Source organism: Acomys minous, assembly GCF_964271855.1.
Source record: "Acomys minous genome assembly, chromosome: 3".
NCBI lineage: Eukaryota > Metazoa > Chordata > Mammalia > Rodentia > Muridae > Acomys > Acomys minous.
The window spans coordinates 80,671,899-80,689,638 of NC_140485.1; the positions used below are offsets into that span (position 1 = coordinate 80,671,899).

The following is a 17,740-nucleotide window of genomic DNA, read 5'->3' on the forward strand; positions in this document are numbered from 1 at the left end:
GAGTTACGGTCCAATCCTCGACGGCGCACAGAACCCGATCCTTGGGTTGCCCCGTCCACAGAACCCGGTCCCCTTATGTCCCTGCGGAGCACCCACCCTCAACCTCCTCCTCTAACTTTATGACCTGGCCGGGACGCAGTTCGAAGCCAGTCCTAAGAGGTCCCGCAGTGCATCTTTAGATTACCGGGTAGCTTTTCCTCCGTCTCTCCGGGGCCCCGCCCCCGTTAGCACCGCCCCCGACAGCTTGTCCTCCGAAGCTCCGCCCCCGAGGCCCGGGGTAGGGTGGCGGCTGGCTCTGCTGCCCCGTCGCCCTCTGCCCTGGGCGCTGGGTCAGAGCCGACCGGGCACGGCAGGACCGGGCGAGCGCAGTGTACTGGGACTTCGAGGCGAAAATGGCGTCAGGCAGGCGCGCTCCGCGCACCGGGCTGCTAGAACTGCGCTCCGGGGCGGGTGGCGAGCGGTGGCAGCGGGTGTTGCTCACTCTGGCGGAGGACTCGCTGACCGTGAGCCCCGCCGACGGCGAGACCGGCCCGGAGCCCGAGCCCGCGCAGTTCAACGGCGCCGCTGAACCCGGCGCGGCTCCCCCTCAGCTGCCAGAGGCGCTGCTGCTCCAGAGGCGCCGCGTGACGGTTCGCAAGGCCGACGCCGGCGGGCTGGGCATCAGCATCAAGGGTAGGTGCGGGGGCAATGAGGGCGCGGGGTCACGGTGTCTGTGTAGCTGCGGGGCGCTCTGGGGTCGTGGGGGCTGCCAGCGCAGGGAGACTAGATCACCGAAAGCCTTCTGTTTTGGGGCGGAGCTGAGTGAGGGACTGAGTGAGTGAAGAGCACCAAGGTCGAAAGGGGCTTGGGGAGTTCGGGGTGGGGGGTGTCTTACAGGGGATCCAGAAGACACAAGTTTGGAAGGATGGGGGCGCACCAAGGGCATGGGTACTTAGTTCTATGTTGAAGCGAAACATTATGTGTGGGTATCAAGGGCAGGAGGGTCCTCAGAAGGACAGAGAGGGGGCGAAAGGACAGGGGATTGAGGCCAGGGACACTGCTAGGACAAGAAGGGGGAAGTCATGAAACACCTAGGTGCATGGAGGCCTGGAGTCTGGGAGTTCAATGTGGGTACCAGAAAGAGGTGGAGGCACAGGCATGGTCACAGAGAAGGGGCCAGTGGGGACCTAGATACTTTGGGCTGCAGAAGGCTGTATGCCTAGGCTGGGAGTCTTGATGGCTGCCCGTTTGTACCATGGGCAGGGTGGAGAGAGTGAACCCAGAGTTGCCGTTCCGTCCTGAGAATTCTTAGTCTCCAAGACTGACAGTTGTTTGACAGGGTCTCATGAGTCCCAGGCTGGCCTCATCGTCACTATGTAGCAAAGGATAACCCTGAACGGCTAATCTTCCTATTTCCATCTCCAGAGTGCTGGGATTACTGGTATGTGCTGCTAAAATAGGTTTATGTTGCGCTGGGGATCAAGCCTAGAGCTTTACACACGTTAGGCAAGCGCGTTACCAACTGACTACGTCTCCAGCTCAGTTGGGCTGCCATGGGAGTTGCAGATTTCCGTGTACTTGGCTAAGTCACCCTCCCATTTCTGTTTTTTTGCTTTTCGAGACAGAGTTTCTCTGTGTAGCCTTGGCTGTCCTGGACTCGCTTTGTAGACCAGGCTGGCCTCGAACTCACAGCGATCCGCCTGCCTCTGCCTCCCGAGTGCTGGGATTAAAGGCGTGCGCCACCAAGACCGGCCCATTTCTGAATCTGTTAACTATATGATGAGGATGTTTTGAGAGCGGGGCTCTGGCACGTGTGAGAGGAAAACAGGACAGCAGGGACTCTCAAAGGAACTAAATGTTCTTAAAAATCTATGTACATACCCAACTGCTGGGTTCGCCATTCCTGTCCATCTGTTTATCAAACTGAATGTGTCTGTAGGTTCCCAGGCCTCCTGGGAGGTGGCTGTGTTTGATATCTCACCTAGACCTTTTGACCCAAGTTAGGGGGGTGAATGTCACTGTGTGTTAAACGGTGTTGGGTCCTTTATACTTAGCTCACAGTCTGTTTCATCTTGATCATCAGTGGTGAAAGGCATGAGTTTAATCTCCGTTTTGCAAATGAAGAGGCTGAGACTAAGAAGGGAAAGATGATTTTCCTAGGAACAGCCAGTGAATTTTTGTTTTTGTTTTTGTTTTTTGGTTTTTTCGAGACAGGGTTTCTCTGTGTAGCCCTGGCTGTCCTGGAACTAGCTCTGTAGTCCAGGCTGCCTTCGAACTCGTGGAGATCCGCCTGCCTCTGCCTCCCAAGTGCTGGGATTAAAGGTGTGCGCCACCACCGCCGGGCCTGAATCTTAATTATAGAGTCACTACTGCCCTAAAAACTGACCAGGTAAGCTGGGCGAAGTGGCGAACAACTTTAATCCCAGCACTCAGATAGGCAGAGACAGGTGGATTTCTGTGAGTTCAAGGCCAGCCTGGTCTACAAAGTGAGTCCCAGGACAGCCAGAGCTACACAGTGAAACCCTACTTTAAAAAAATACACTTGAGCCGGGCGTGGTGGCGCACGCCTTTAGTCCCAGCACTCGGGAGGCAGAGGCAGGTGGATCACTGTGAGTTCAAGGCCAGCCTGGTCTACAAAGTGAGTCCAGGACAGCCAAGGCTACACAGAGAGACCCTGTCTCGAAAAACCAAAAAACAAAAAAAAACAAAAAACAAAAAAAAAAACCCACAAAAAAACCAAAAAAACAAAAACACCACCTTGTGTGCCAGAGCAGGAAAGGACTAGGGCTCCTGTGAAGTTCCACTTTGCTGACAGAGAAACTGACTCTCAGAGGATTGGGGTCTTGCTAAGGTGTAGAGACACTACCCACATCTGTCCTTCCAGGTGTTGGAAGGATATTTTTATGGGACTTTAGGGAAAGTAGCAGTTTCATTCAAATCCTCCTGGATTGAAGAAGACTGGGCTCCTGTTGCCATGGTAACTTCCCTTCTGGGGTCCAGCTGAGTGCAAGGCAGCTGGGAATGGTCACAGCTTCAAATGGAACTGAAGTCCCTACTTCTAGGTGGGGGGAGGCGCAATATAAATAGAAACGCCTTCCTCTCCTAGGCCTCCGGTCCTGTGCAGTGTCATGAGCAACTGTTGGGCCCAGGGGGGCGGGGTTGGGAGAGGTGTTCCAGGCTCAGATGTCACAGACTTATATAACCTTGAAACAATGACCTTGCTCTGCCCCACTAATCTCTCTCATCATGAGTACTTTGAAGATGGGCCAGCAATGTGATATTTGAGGGTCTGACTTGAGACTATATGGGGTTGAGCATTGATTTTTTTCTTCTTTCTTGGAGACTGGGTCTTGCTGTATGGTCCATACTGTCCTGAAACTTCAAGCGTAGAACAGGTTGATCTTGAATTTGCAGTAATTCTTTATCCTTTGCCACCTCGGAGCTGGGATTATAAGCAAGTGGCACCATGCCCAGTCTAGCTTACTGTCTGGGTGTGGTGGCACATGTTTTCAATCTTAGCACCGCAGAGGCAGAGGCAGGTGGATCTCTCTTGAGTTTCAGAATTAGCCTCTTGGACACAGTGAGTTCCAGGCCAGACAAGGCTATATAGTGAGACCTTGTCTCAAACACACAAGCAAGCAAAAAAACCTTTGAGGGCTGATGAAATGGCTCAGAGGCAGCAGCTCTCAACCTTCCTAATGCTGTGCTGTGACCCTTCATACAGCTCCTCATGTGGTGGTGACCCCTAACCATAAAATTATTTCATTGCTACTTTATAATTGTAATTTTGCTACTGTTATGAATTATAGTGTAAATATCTGGTTTGAAGAATAGCTGGTATTTGACCCCTGTGAAAATGTCAGTCAACCCCCAAAGGGGTCGTGACCCACAGTTTGAGAACCACTGGCTCAGAGGGTAAAGGGACTGCCAACACTAATGACAAAGGACCCAGATGGTGAAAGGAGAGAACCAGCCGGGCAGTAGCGGCACACACCTTTGATCCCAGCACTTGGGAGACAGAGGCAGGTGGATCGCTGTGAGTTCAAGACTATCCTGGTCTATACAGCGAGTCCAGGACAGCCAGGTTACACAGAGAAACCCTGTCTTGAAACCCCCCCCCCAAAAAAAAAGACTTATTTATTTTTATCTGCATTGTTGTTTTCTCTGCACGTATGTCTGTGTGAGGGTGTCAGATCCCCCTGGAACTGGAGTCATAGAAAGTTGTGAGCTGCCCTGTTGGGGGATGGTATGATGTATTTTGATGCTAATTAATAAAAAGCCATCCCACCTGGGCAGGGCAGAGAAGATAAAGGTGTGGTGAAGATTCCCCGGGCTTAGGGCTTAGAGAGAGAGAGAGAGAGAGAGAGAGAGAGAGAGAGAGAGAGAGAGAGAGAGAGAGAGAGAGAGAGAGAAAGAAAGAAAGAAAGGAATTCTGGGGAGAAGAAGAGACCACAATGAAGAGAAAGAGAGCGGCCAGGAGGGAGACCTGAGGGGAGAGCGGCCAGGAGGGAGACCTGAGGGGAGAGGAGGAGGAGGCCGCCGTGGGTTAGATGGAGGAGAAGCAAATGGCTGGCGTGGATGGAGACTCCCGCCAGATGAAGAACATTGACAAGAATTTATTGGAAGCCGATTGGGTGGCATTGAGGCAGGGATCCCATGCCTGCCCCACTATGGGAGGTAGTTTAAAAGATTGATATCTGCCCTGCCCCCAGGTTAACTATTTTAAAATATAACAAGTGTCTATCTTAATTGATTGCTAGCCGGGCATACTGATAATACTGATAATACTGGTAATTTAAAAACAAAACTGCCATGTGGGTGCTAGTACTTGAACCTGGGTCTTCTGGAAGAGCTGCCAGTGCTCTTAACTGCCGAGCCATCTCTCCAGCCCTGAGCTAATTTATTTTTGAGGTGACCTTATATATGCCAGGCTGGCCTCCAGCTCCCTAGGAAGCTGAGGGTGATCTGAACTCCTGGATCCACCCCCTCTCCCCGACCCCTACTTCCTCAGTGCTGGGGTAACATGCATTCTGTACCACAGCCAGATCTGGACTCTACAATTTGATGATTGTAGAAGTGCTTTCACTCTATAGCAACCACTTTTTAAATCAAAATTAGGGGTTATCAGTTAACTCTCATACTGCGGGAAATTGCTTAAACATTAGAAAAAAAAAACCCACTCCATAAAACAGTGAACATACAAAAATACCCAGGAGCCAAACTAAGCATTATGGATTTAGAAAATATATTATTAGTCTGTCATGTACCCAAGGCAACTCATTCCTGCCTAAGCCTCCTGAATGCTGGGATTTATAGCCTTTATTTTTCATTGTTCCGACCATCTCCCCTTTCCCAATCAGATGCAATTTGGCCTTGATGAGTGTCCCAAGTGTTAAGCACCTGCCTCAGTTTTCTCTTCCGTTTGTGCCTATGTGCAGGGGGCCGGGAAAACAAGATGCCTATTCTCATTTCCAAGATCTTCAAGGGCCTGGCGGCCGACCAGACGGAGGCCCTCTTTGTCGGGGACGCCATCCTGTCAGTGAACGGGGAGGACTTGTCCTCTGCCACCCATGATGAAGCCGTGCAGGCCCTCAAGAAGACAGGCAAGGAGGTAGTGCTGGAGGGTGAGTACGCGGGCCCAGAGCCCAGACGGCTGGGAGGGACTGTTTTAATTTCTTCCCTGATCCCCCCCAGGGCCGCAAGTGGCTCCCATCTGGCCTTAAGGGACGGGACGTGGGCATGACCTTCCTGGGGTCAGCATGGGCTGCTGGGAGGAGGCCAGGCAAGAGCTAAGTAGATCTAGCTTGCACTTCTTGTCTCTCAGCTCACTAGTAGTGTGGTTTTTGGACGAATCACTTCATTTCTGTGATTTTTTTTTTTTTTTTTTTGTTTTTCAAGACTGGGTTTCTCTGTGTAGCCTTAGCTGGCCTAGACTCACTTTGTAGTCCAGGCTGGCCTTGAACTCACAGCGATCCACCAGCCTCGGCTTCCCAAGTGCTAGGATTAAAGGCGTGCGCCACCACCGCCCAGCCATTTCTGTGATTTTTAATTTTCTCTTAAAATGATGGGGACACAACGCCTGTCACTCTGGGTTGTGAATGGGATGTGCCATTCACTGAGTGAGTGGTTAGGGCAAAGTGAGCACTGGGGAGCTGGGCTTGGTGGCGCTCACCTTTAATCCCAGCACTCCGGAGGCAGAGGCAGGTGGATCACTGTGAGTTCGAGGCCAGCCTGGTCTACAAAGTGAGCCTAGGACAGCCAAGGCTACACAGAGAAACCCTGTCTCGAAAACAAACAAACAAACAAACACCCAAAAAACCCAAAGAAACAAAGTGAGCACTGGGGAAGGATGGCTAAGCTTCTTTGCTGAAGGGTCGCAGGAGCTTTTAGCACTCAGGGACCGTCAGATCCCGAGATTTGGCCACCGTGTAGTGACCCATCACATCCAGTGAGGACGAGAGGAGTGTTTTGAGGTGAACCTTACTTGGGTGGCTCTCTCCAGGAGCAGTTCATATGTGATCTTGGAGACTCTCTCTCCCTCTGGGTCTCAGTTTCTCCCTTGTTTTCACCATAAGCCCCCTGATGGGGTTGGTTGTTGTCTTCTTTGACACTCTCAGGAGCTTTCTGCTTTGCTCAGCCCTTTCCTCAAATGCCACTCTGTCAGCTCCAAACGCCTGTGGGGGCCTGAGGAATGCATCGCTGGCTTCTTGCCCAGACAGAAACGGAGAGATGGTGGGGGCCGATGGGCAGTGCCATGGCTAGCAAAGCTGCTGGCCTCAGTCCCAGACCCAAATCCTGCCAGGCTTTCCCGAAAGGGTTTCCAGGATGTCACAGAAGTAAAGAGGCTTTGGGACCCTGCATGACCTTTGCCACTTTTTAAAAAATTATTTTGGTTTTTTGAGATAGGGTTTTCTCTACGTAGCCTTGGCTGTCCTGGACTCACTTAGTGTAGATCAGGCTGGCCTCGGACTCACAGTGATCCTCCTGCCTCTGTCTCCCAAGTGTTGGGATTAAAGGCGTGCGCCACCATGCCTGGCTTAAAGATTTATTTTTATCTTATTTGAATGGGTGTTTAACCTTCCTTCATGTCTGTGCACTAAGTGTACTTAGTACTTCGGGTCCTCTTTGTCTTTTTTTTTTTTTTTAATTTTTTTTTGAGACGGGTTTTTTTGTATAGCCTTGACTGTCCTGCACTTATTTTGTAGACCAGACTGGCCTTGAACTTACAGAGATTCACCTGTCCGCTGCCAGAGTGCTGGGATTACAGGCGTGGGCCACTGCACCCGGCTGCATTACTTTATTATTAATCATCATCATCATCATTATTAATTCATTATTTACTTTACATCTCAATCACAACTTCCCCTCACTCGTCTCCTCCCAGTCCCTCCTTCTTACCTCCTTCCTACCCTCCCCAGAAAAGGGGAGGCCTCCCGTGGATATCAGCCAGTCTTGGCATATCAAGTTGTGGTAAGACAAGGCACCTCTCCTATTGAGGCTAGAGGCGGCAGCCTAGTGAGGGGAAAGGATCCGAAGGCAGGCAACAGAATCAGAGAGGCCCTGGTCCTGGTTTAGGAGTTCCACATCAAGAGGCTGCACAGCCCTTACACGTGTACAGAGGGAGTGTATGCTTTTTTTTTTAACTCTGTATTTATTTATTTATTTTATTAATTTATTCATATTACATCTCAATGGTTATCCCATCCCTTGTATTCTCCCATTCCTCCCTCCCTCCCATTTTCCCCTTACTCCCCTCCCCTATGACTGTGACTGAGGGGGACCTCCTCCCCCTTTACATGCTCATAGAGTATCATATCAAGTCTCTTTCTTCTTTGTGCGTGTACGCTTTGATCCACTCTCAACCACTGAACTGTCACCCTTCTGTGCCGTTCTTGTGGCCCAAGCCTCAAGTTCCATTCAGTTTTGTTTTGTTTTATTTTATTTTATTTCAGTCATATCTTTAGTTAGTACCGATACAATTTACTTATTTCTCTGTGTGTAGTAGTTCTGTTTTATCTGGCTTGGTTTTGAACTCCCTGGTAGTTGAGGATCACTTTGAACTGCTCTTCCTCCCTCAGCCTCCCGAGTGCTGGGATTAAAGGTGTGCGCCACCACGTCCAGCCCTTGCATTTTCTTTTAATCTTTTTGTTTTTGATTTTCTTTTTTGAGACAGGGTTACTCTGGGTGGCCTTGGTTGTCCTGGTGCTCCCTCTATAGACCAGGCTGGCCTGGAACTCATAGAGATCTCTCTGCCTCTGCCTCCTGAGTACTGGGACTAAAGGTATGCGTCACTGCGTCCAGCTTTCTCCTTCCTTCCTTCCTTTCTCTTGTTTGTTTTTTTGAAACAGGGGTTCTCTGTGTAGCCTTGGATGTCCTAGACTCCCTTTGTAGACCAGGCTGGTCTTGAACAGAGCTCCAACTGCTTCTGCCTCCCGAGTGCTGGGATCAAAGGCTCCACTACGCCCAGGTTATTGTCTTGTTTAAGGAGGTAATTGATTTTGCGATTGTGGTTTGACGGGATAAAGTAATAGGAAGCTGTGGCTGAGTGTCCGGCGGCAGGGGCGTGCGCCTGAGACTGTGCGCTTGGCAGTTGATGGTAAATCTCCTTTAGTTTCTGCTGTTTGAAACTTTTCGTTTGTTTGTTTGTTCTGAGACAGGGTCTCTCTACTTAGCCCTGCCTCTTCTAGAACTCTCCATGAAGACCAGTTTGACTTTGAACTCACAGAGATCTGCCTGCTTCTTGTTCCCAAGTGCTGGGATTAAAGACATGTGCCACTGCACCTGCACTGTGTACACACGGGAAAATTTTACTGGAGCTATGTTCCTAATCCACACTCTTTCATCTTTAGGCTGTGAACAGTTTATTTGGAGCATCATCATCCTGAGAAGGATGAGCGATTGACAGTTGATGGGGAGGGGGAATCAGAACTTAAGGGTCATCCTTGATTAGTCAGGCTGGGTCTGGGAAGGGAAGGGAGGGAAGGAGCCGAGACACAGCTCAGTGGCTAAGAGTACGTGATGCTCTTTTAGAGGACCCATGTTCAGCTTCCAGCATCCAGATCCGTGGTTTACAACTGCCCATAACTCCAGGGATCCAGTGCCCTCTGGCCCCCATGGATAGCCTCACACAGGTACACAGGTGGCACATACACACATACAGACACACACAGACACACAGACACACAGACACACACACACACACACACACATGCATACACACAGACACACACGCAAGACACACAGGCTCACACACTTCTTATTAAGAGAATAATAGCAGTTGGTACATATCTTTACTCTCAGGCACTCACACGTAGATCTTTATAAGTTTGAGGGAAAGCCAAATATGTAGAGTTCTAGATCAGCCAAGGTCTATATAGTGAGACTCTGTCTCAAAGACAAACAAACTAAGGAATAATACTAACAAAAAAGATACTTACCCCCCCACCCCCCACCATTTTATGTTCGGTTATTTGATGTAGTTTCAAGTAGCCCAGGCTGACTTTTGAACTCCTGATTCTCCTGCCTCCTCTCTTGAATATGGAGATTATAGGCTATACCACCATGCCTGGAGTATTAAAAAGCATTACATTTATTATTTTTAATTAGGCGTGTGTGTCTGAGCCTGTATATAGGTTTGTGTATGTGAGTGCAGGTGACCTTGGATGCCATCCCACATGGGTGCTTGGAACTGAACTTGGGTCTTCTGGGAGAGCAGTATGAGTTCTGAACTGCCAGACCTCACTCTGGCCTCTCCACCCTCCTGCCTCGCTTCTTTTATTTGTTTATTTACTTGCTTATTTATTCACTTTTTTTTTTTTTGAGACAGGGTCTCACTATGTAGACCAGGCTTGTCCTGAACTCACAGACCCTATGCATGCTTCTGCGTCCCAGCTGCTGGGATTAAAGAACACCATTATATCTGGTTCTTTTTAGTTTTTTTTTTGAGGTAGAGTTACTGTTCAGCCCAGGTTGGATTTGAATTTACAATCCTCCTGCCCCAGCCTCTTGACTATCAGGGTTGTATGTCTTGTTTGTTTTGGGGGGATTTGGTTTTTTATTTTTTTATTTTTCTCAGGACAGGGTTTCTCTGTGTAGCCTTGACTGTTCTGGACTCGCTTTGTAGACCAGGCTAGCCTCGAACTCCCAGCGATCCGCCTGCCTCTCCCTCCTGAGTGCTGGGATTAAAGGTGTGTGCCACTGCCGTCCGGCTGGGTTTGGTTTTTTGAGACAGGGTTTCTCTATGTTATCTTGGCTGTCCTGGACTCGCTTTGTAGACCAGGCTGGCCTCGAGCTCCCAGCGATCCGCCTGCCTCTGCCTCCCGAGTGCTGGGATTAAAGGCGTGCTCCACCAGTGCCTGGCTAAGATTATATGTCTTATCACTATGTTCTGATTTCCTATTTTTCTTACTTGAATTCTCAGTTTCTCTCTCCTTCTCTCCTGGCTCCCTGCTGTGTTGTGGTGGGAGTGCTGGAGCTGAACTTCAAGGCTCACACATGCTAGGCAGTTATCTGGCACTTAGCTCTCTTCCCAGCCCTGAAGTCTCTTTTGACCTGGTCTCTTGGCCAAGTGCTTCATGGAAAGGGGGGTGGGGCGGGGAGGGGCGGTGGTTCTCTTAAGGCAGAAACACAGGCTGATGTGGCAGGAGGGGTGTTGGGTGAGGAACCGGGCTGCACTGCATGAGTGATGTGAAAAGCCCAGAGAAGCCTGGCCAGTGGTGCACACCTGTAGTCCTAGCACTCAGGGAGGCAGAGGCAGGTGCATTCCAGGCCAGCTGGGTCTACAAAGTGAATCCAGGACAGGCATGGCTACACAAAAACTAGAAGGAGGAGGAGGAGGAGGAGCTGGAGGAGGAGGAGGAAGAGGAGGAGGAGGAGGAGGAGGAAGAGGAGGAGGAGGAGGAGGAGGAGGAGGAGGAGGAGGAGGAAGAAGAAGAAGAAGAAGAAGAAGAAGAAGAAGAAGAAGAAGAAGAAGAAGAAGAGGAGCAGCAGCCAGCCAAACCTAGAGGACAAAAGGATGCTGGCTTATGCTTATTCCTTGAGACTTTGGGGAGTTAGTGTGACTCAATTTTCCCAGTTTGGAATTAGGGCTTTTAGGAGCTTGCTGGACTCGGGTTCCCTGGGGGCCCAATGGCTAGCCACATTGCTCTGAATGTCCCCACCCCCAACCTACTCCTAAGGCTTCCTGGAAGAACCATGGAAGGCAGATCTGTCATTTGCATGTGAACTTTGCAAGGTTGCTTGGTGCATATAGAATCCCCCCCCCCCCCCCCCCCCCCCCCCGAGAATGTCTTGGAAGAAAGGGTGTCACCAGTGACCTCCCGAAGTTTCTCATAGGCCTCCTTTCCTGGCCTGCGCTGGGGGCTCAGCTGGGCCTCAGCCACCCCAGCCTGCTTCCTACAACTTTTTTCTGCTGAGTCAGGGATCTGCACAAACCTACTGAGCCTGTTCTCAGCCACAGGGATATGTTTGTGACTAGAGCCTGGGCGCAAGCTGGCAGCCCACATGCCTCTGTCTGCTGCTTAGAGAGCCCATTGTGTGTGCAGATTTCATGCCAAGGCTGGCTTTGGAGACTAGGCCAGGGAGAAGAGAGAGGGACAGCTAGAAGGAAAATGCCCTTCTTTCTTTCGTTCACTTTCCAATTTGGCTGAACATACCGACAGTGACAGTAGTGAATCTGTCATGTACTGAAAAATAATACTAAGTCAAAGTAAAAACTATTAAAGTAAGCCTAAGTCTGAGTGCTTTATTCAAAGTGGGAAAGTTACTTGTCAGATAGAGCTTATTAGTTGTTTTTTTTGTATGTTTTGTTTTTTTGAGATAGTGTTAGTTTGTTTTTTGAGACAAGGTTTCTCTTTGTAGCCCTGGAAGTCATAGAGATCCACCCGCCTCTGCCTTACCATGCCCAGCTGAGATTATGTTTATTTATTTTTTATTTTTTTGGTTTTTTTCGAGACAGGGTTTCTCTGTGTAGCCTTAACTGTCCTGGACTCACTTTGCAGTCCAAGCTGGCCTTGAACTCACAGCGATCCGCCTGCCTCTGCCTCCCGAGTGCTGGGATTAAAGGTGTGCGCCACTACTGCCCAGCTATGTTTATTTTTAAAGATATATATATGTATATAAAGATGACCGTGGTGGAACAGACCTGTAATCTCAGGTACTCATGCGACTGAAACTAGAGACTCTGTTGAGCCCAGGCACTCAGGGCCATCCTGGGCGATACCGTGAGACCCTGTCACCAGGATGGAAACAGAAGCCTGGCGTCTCTTACTGCTCATCAAAGAAACTTCCTTTTGCACTGGTCAGGTGCCTTTTCAGAGAACCACAGCTGGCTGAGGTGAAGAGAATGAGTGACAGAGGTGTGCCCAGCCTCAGATGGGACACCTGTGACACAATCCCTAAATCCAGGGCCAAGGGAGTGTAAAGAGCCGTTGGAAAGAAAGATTGCAGGAGCCAGAGGACCGAGGCAGTTGTCATGAGCTGGAGTCTTCTGGACGAGATGGGGATGTAGTAGCCACGAACTCTCAACAATACAGTTGCCTGCACAAAAGCCCACACGGGTAGAGGAAAAGGTTCCGAAGGTCTAACCCCTTTGAAGAGCTACAGGCAGTTAATGGCTACTGAAGAAGAGAGTCAGTTTTCTTTAGGGATGAGGCCCCAAAGAGGTCACCCAGGCATAAGTGGTAAGTCATATGCCCGTGAACAAATGGGGAGCAATTACTGGACTCAGGAATGAGAGAGGGAGGAGGGGGAGAGAGGGAGACAGAGGGAAGAGAGGGAAGAGAGGGGGAAGATGAGGGAGAGGGTGGGCACGAGCTAGGGAATGTGTGTGCGCGTGTAAACAAAAATAATTATAGCAGAGGAGGGCATGAATTTGAGAAGCGGGTGTAGTGGAAAGGAACACAAGAAAAATTGAAGAGGTAAGAATGATAAATACAGTGAACTCATGTGTAGAAATTCCAAAAAAATATAGAGTTGATATTCTTCTGAAAAAAAAATTTTTTTTTTGAGACAAGGTTTCTCTGGGTAGCCTCGGCTGCCCTAGACTCACTTTGTAGACCAGGCTGGTCTCGGACTCACAGAGATCCACCTGCCTCTGCCTCCCGAGTGCTGGGATTAAAGGTGTTGAGCCACTACTGCCTGGCTGCTTCTGAAAGTTTTAATGATAGTGTCCGGAGTAATTAAAAAAAGAGAAACATTGCACTGGGGGGAGGGGATGCATGCATGATGAGACTCCTTCTCCTATGTACCAGAAACCTTTGCTCCCAAGTAGATCTCTCTTAAAACTTTGACTTACTTTATTAAAGTTTCTCCTAGTTGAAAGGTAAATAGCCACTTTATTTATTAGGTTTTTTTTTTACAAATAAAATGTAGAGGAATGTAAAAAATAAGGATGGGAGGAGCTGGTGAGATGGCTTAGTGGCTGAGTTCCATCCCAGTACCCACATTGGGGCGGCTCACACTGCCTGCCAATCCAGCTCCTGGGGATTTGACACCCACCTCTGGCCTTTGTGACCATCAGCATACATCCACACGGACAGACATAAATAAAAATAAGCCATTTTATTTTTAAGAAGTAAGAAAACAAAAAGAAGAAAAAGTAAAAGAGTGGATATGGTGGCAAATGCTTTTAATCCTAAGCACTTGGGAGGTCCAATCAGGAGGCGGGAGGATTGCTACGAGTTTCAGGCCAGCCTGAATCAAGAAACAAACAAATGAAGAAGTACAAAGGAAAAGAAAAAAGACACAATTATAGAAGAACATCGTGACGGGTGGTTCGGGGTTCAGGGGGGTCTGCTCAAACTATTGCACTAACCAAGGACAAGTAGTAAACATCGAACCCCTACTCTGACCTACCCAATGGACAGGACATTCTCCAGAGTTATGTGGAAAGCGGGGACTGACTTTGACATGAACTCTGATGCTCCATATTTGACCACCTCCCCTTGGTGGGGAGGCTTGGTGGCACTCAAAGAAAGAATAAGCAGGCGCTGGGCGGTGGTGGCGCATGCCTTTAATCCCAGCACTCGGGAGGCAGAGGCAGGAGGATCTCTGTGAGTTCGAGGCCAGCCTGGTCTACAAAGTGAGTCCAGGACAACCAAGGCTACACAGAGAAACCCTGTCTCGAAAAACAAAATAAAAACAAAACAAAAAACAAACAAACAAACAAAAGAATAAGCAGGCTACCAAGATGAGACTTGATAGCCTATGACCATGTAGTTGGGGGGGCCGGAGGTCCCCCTCGGTCATAGACCTAGGGGAGGGGAATAGGGTGAAAGCAAGAGGGAGGGAGGAACAGGAGGATACAAGTGATGGGATAACAATTAAGTTGTAAACTGAATGAATTTAAAAAAAAAGACCCAATTATATATTAGCACATAAATAAATGTTCATTATAAAAGACAGCCTAGAGTAATAAGAATTGATGTTATTATCATCATCATTGTTATTTTAAATAACATTTATTTTTAGTTTATGTGCATTAGAGTTTTGTCTGCATGAAGACGTGTCAGATCTCTGGAACTGACCTTGCAGACAGTTGTGAACTGCCATGTGGTTGCTGGGAATTGAACTCTGGTCCTCTGGAAGAGCAGCTAGTACTCTTAACTGCTGAGCCATCTCTCTAGCCCCATAAATAACTTTACTTTTCTTTCTTTCTTTCTTTCTTTCTTTCTTTCTTTCTTTCTTTCTTTCTTTCTTTCTTATTGTGTATACAGTGTTTCACCTGCAGGCCAGAAGAGGGCATCAGATCTCATTATAGATAGTTGTGAGCCACCATGTGGTTGCTGGGTATTGAACTCAGGACCTTTGGAAGAACACCAGTGCTTTTAACCACCAAGCCATCTCTCCAGCCCCCCTTTTGGGGATTGTTTTGAAACAGGGTTTCTCTTGTAGTTTTGGCTTATCCTGGACTCCCTTGGTAGGCTTCCCAAGTGCTGGCATTAAAGGAGTGTTCCACCACGCCCGGCCCCTCAAATAACTTTTAAGTCATGCAGCTAAGAAAATTCTGACTCCTCTTGAACTGATTTCTGTCTGGTTACAGAACCACTATTGCTTCAGATTTGGGTGATACTACTTTTCAAGATTAAAGAATAGGGGCTGGAGAGATGGCTCAACGGTTAAGAGCACTGACTCTTCCTCTAGAGGACCCGAGTTCAATTCCCAGCATTCACATGGCAGCTCACCACTGTCTGTAACTCCAAGATCTGACACCCTCATACAGAGGGTGTAAAACATCAGTGCACATAAAACAAAACAAACCCTCCCCCCGCCCCCAAATCAAACTTTTTAGCTGGGTGTGGTGGCGCACGCCTTTAATCCCAGCACTCAGAAGGCAGAGGCAGGTGGATTGCTGTGAGTTGGAGGCTAGCCTGGTCTACAAAGAGTCCAGGACAGCCAAGGCTACACAGAGAAACCCTGCTTTGAAAAACAAACAAACAAAAAATTAAAGAATAATGCATGTAAAGCCAAGGCCAGTCCATTTATCAGGATGAGACAGCGCATTTCAAGTGTCTAATATAGAAGCGCTTTCCCCCTAGTGCGAGGATTCAAACCCAGGGCCTTATGCATAACTGGCAAGTACTGTACCACTGAGCTGTACCTCCAACCTAGAAGCTTTCTGGGAGCATAAGCCATTGTATACTTCTTTTTTTGTTTGTTTTTGTTTTTTGAGACAGGGTTCTCTGTAGCCTTGGCTGTCTTGAACTCACTTTGTAGACCAGGCTGGCCTCGAACTCATAGCGATCTGCCTGCCTCTGCCTCCAGAGTGCTGGGATTAACGGTGTGGGCCACCACACCTGGCACCATTGTATACTTGTGAGTCCTACTGCTCCCTCTAGGGCCGGCACTGGGCTCTGTACATCTTGGACCTTGAGAGTGCTTGATAGTCAATCAGTAAGTAGTGTGTGCCTCTGACCTTTTCTGCTTTCCTGGTAACACTCATGATTGTAGTTGCCGTTTCTAAATCTTTAAGGTCTCTGGGCTCATTCTGGCTTGTGAAATTTGAGCCTTTCTGTTATGGGTCCTTGGAACTCTGAGGCCAGGCAACTTCTAGCTCCACTCTGGGAGATTAGATACTGCTGTGTGTCCCACGTGATTTGGCTGCATGTATTAGCAGCTTTCAAGTGGAGGTAGCTAATTTTGGGGTGACCTATTCAGCTGAGCTGAGTGTTCTGTGTCCCTTAGGTGCCCGAGAGGTTTCTGTGGCTGGAACAGACCTAAACAGAGCCCCAGCCTGGGTCTCCCATGAAGGCAAAGACCTGTCATTCTGACCACTGTCCTCAAGGAGACTTTTATTTTGGCTGCACACACATAACTTGGGATCATGTGACTCCCCACAGAGGAAACTTGGCCTAAGCTACCGCTGTCCTGAGCTGCAGAACTCAATTGAAATGCTTGTGCCTGTTGCTAGCCAGATGGCTCAGCAGGTAAAGGCACTTGCTGCCAAGCCTAATGACTTGAGTTCAAACTCCGGAACCCACATGCTGGAGGAAGAGAACTGAGTCCTGCAAGTGGTTCCCTGACCTCTCCACACGTGTGTTCATATGCACAAACACACACAATAAATACAATTTAATAACGATCGTTAGGGCCGGCAAGGAGTAGTACATTGGCAGCCTGCTTACTTTCCAACACCCTCACCTCCCTCAGACAGACAGAAAAACTGCCTGAAGGTCTTTAGACGAAGGTGTGATCTCCATCTGCTGGTGATGTTACAGGAAATAACAATGGAAATAATTATGACGCTGGTGTCTGCTACTTATTGAGTACCCACAATGTGCTAGGCGTTGTGTTAAGTGTCTTCCCTGTGCCCTTTACATTGCATTCCCAGTACCATCCCCTTAAACGAGGTGTGTTGTTAATCTTACCAGATATGAGCGAGGCGCACGCCTTTAGCCCCAGCACATAGTGAGCGCCAGGCAAGTCAGAGCTACGAGGTGAGATTCTTTATATAAAAAAAAAATTAGCCGGGCGTGGTGGCGCATGCCTTTAATCCCAGCACTCGGGAGGCAGAGGCAGGTGGATCGCTGGGAGTTCGAGGCCAGCCTGGTCTACAGAGCGAGTCCAGGACAGCTGAGGCTACACAGAGAGACCCTGCCTCAAAAAAACAAAAAATAAAAATAAAAAATTGAGGCCAGAATTTTTTATTTTTGCAACTTGCTCTGTACTCCTCCCCTCCCCTCCCCCACCGGTGACAGGGTTTCTCTGTGTAGCCTTGGCTGTCCTGGACTTGCTGTGTAGACCAGGCTGGCCTTGAACTCACAGTGATCCACCTGCCTCTGCCTCCCGAGTGATGGGATTAAAGGCGTGCGCCACCACGCCTGGCTTCTAGTCTACTTTCATCACAAGAATATACACCTAGGTTTATAGATAGATAGGATTCCATAGATAGATAAGGAAAAATAGATGTCTTCAAAAATCTCAGAGACCTAAAGAATATGACATTTAAAGATATTTTTATGATTTTAAAGATCCTTTGACAATAAGACAGATTAATTCCTGGTAATACCCAGCCTTCCTCAGAGAAGATGATGAGCATCAAAGAACCTCCCTATGGAGATGGCTTCAAATGTGGCAAACAAACCACTGGGCAAAATACCCTTATTTTCTGCTACAGACAGAATTCTGCCTAAAAGTAGCTTTCTCTTTTTTATGCATGTGCCATTCAAGCCTATGAAATGGTATTAGCTACATCAAGGGTGAGTATTTCCACTTCATTAACCTAATCTAGAAAGACCTAACCCAGAGGCTTGGTTATTCTAGC

General features: G+C 48.6%; 1 protein-coding gene across 2 annotated transcripts in view; it reads left to right on the top strand.

The window, feature by feature from the left end:
* Positions 1-255: 255 nt before the first annotated feature.
* The window catches only part of SNTA1 (syntrophin alpha 1), a 32,689-nt gene continuing 15,204 nt past the window's right edge, over positions 256-17,740 (top strand). For both annotated transcript variants that reach the window (XM_084777699.1, XM_084777698.1), the window contains exons 1-2: positions 256-672; positions 5,418-5,603. In XM_084777699.1, coding sequence (XP_084633825.1) covers positions 393-672; positions 5,418-5,603 — 466 coding nt within the window. In that variant the 5' untranslated portion in view covers positions 256-392. The remainder of the gene's footprint in view (positions 673-5,417; positions 5,604-17,740) is intronic.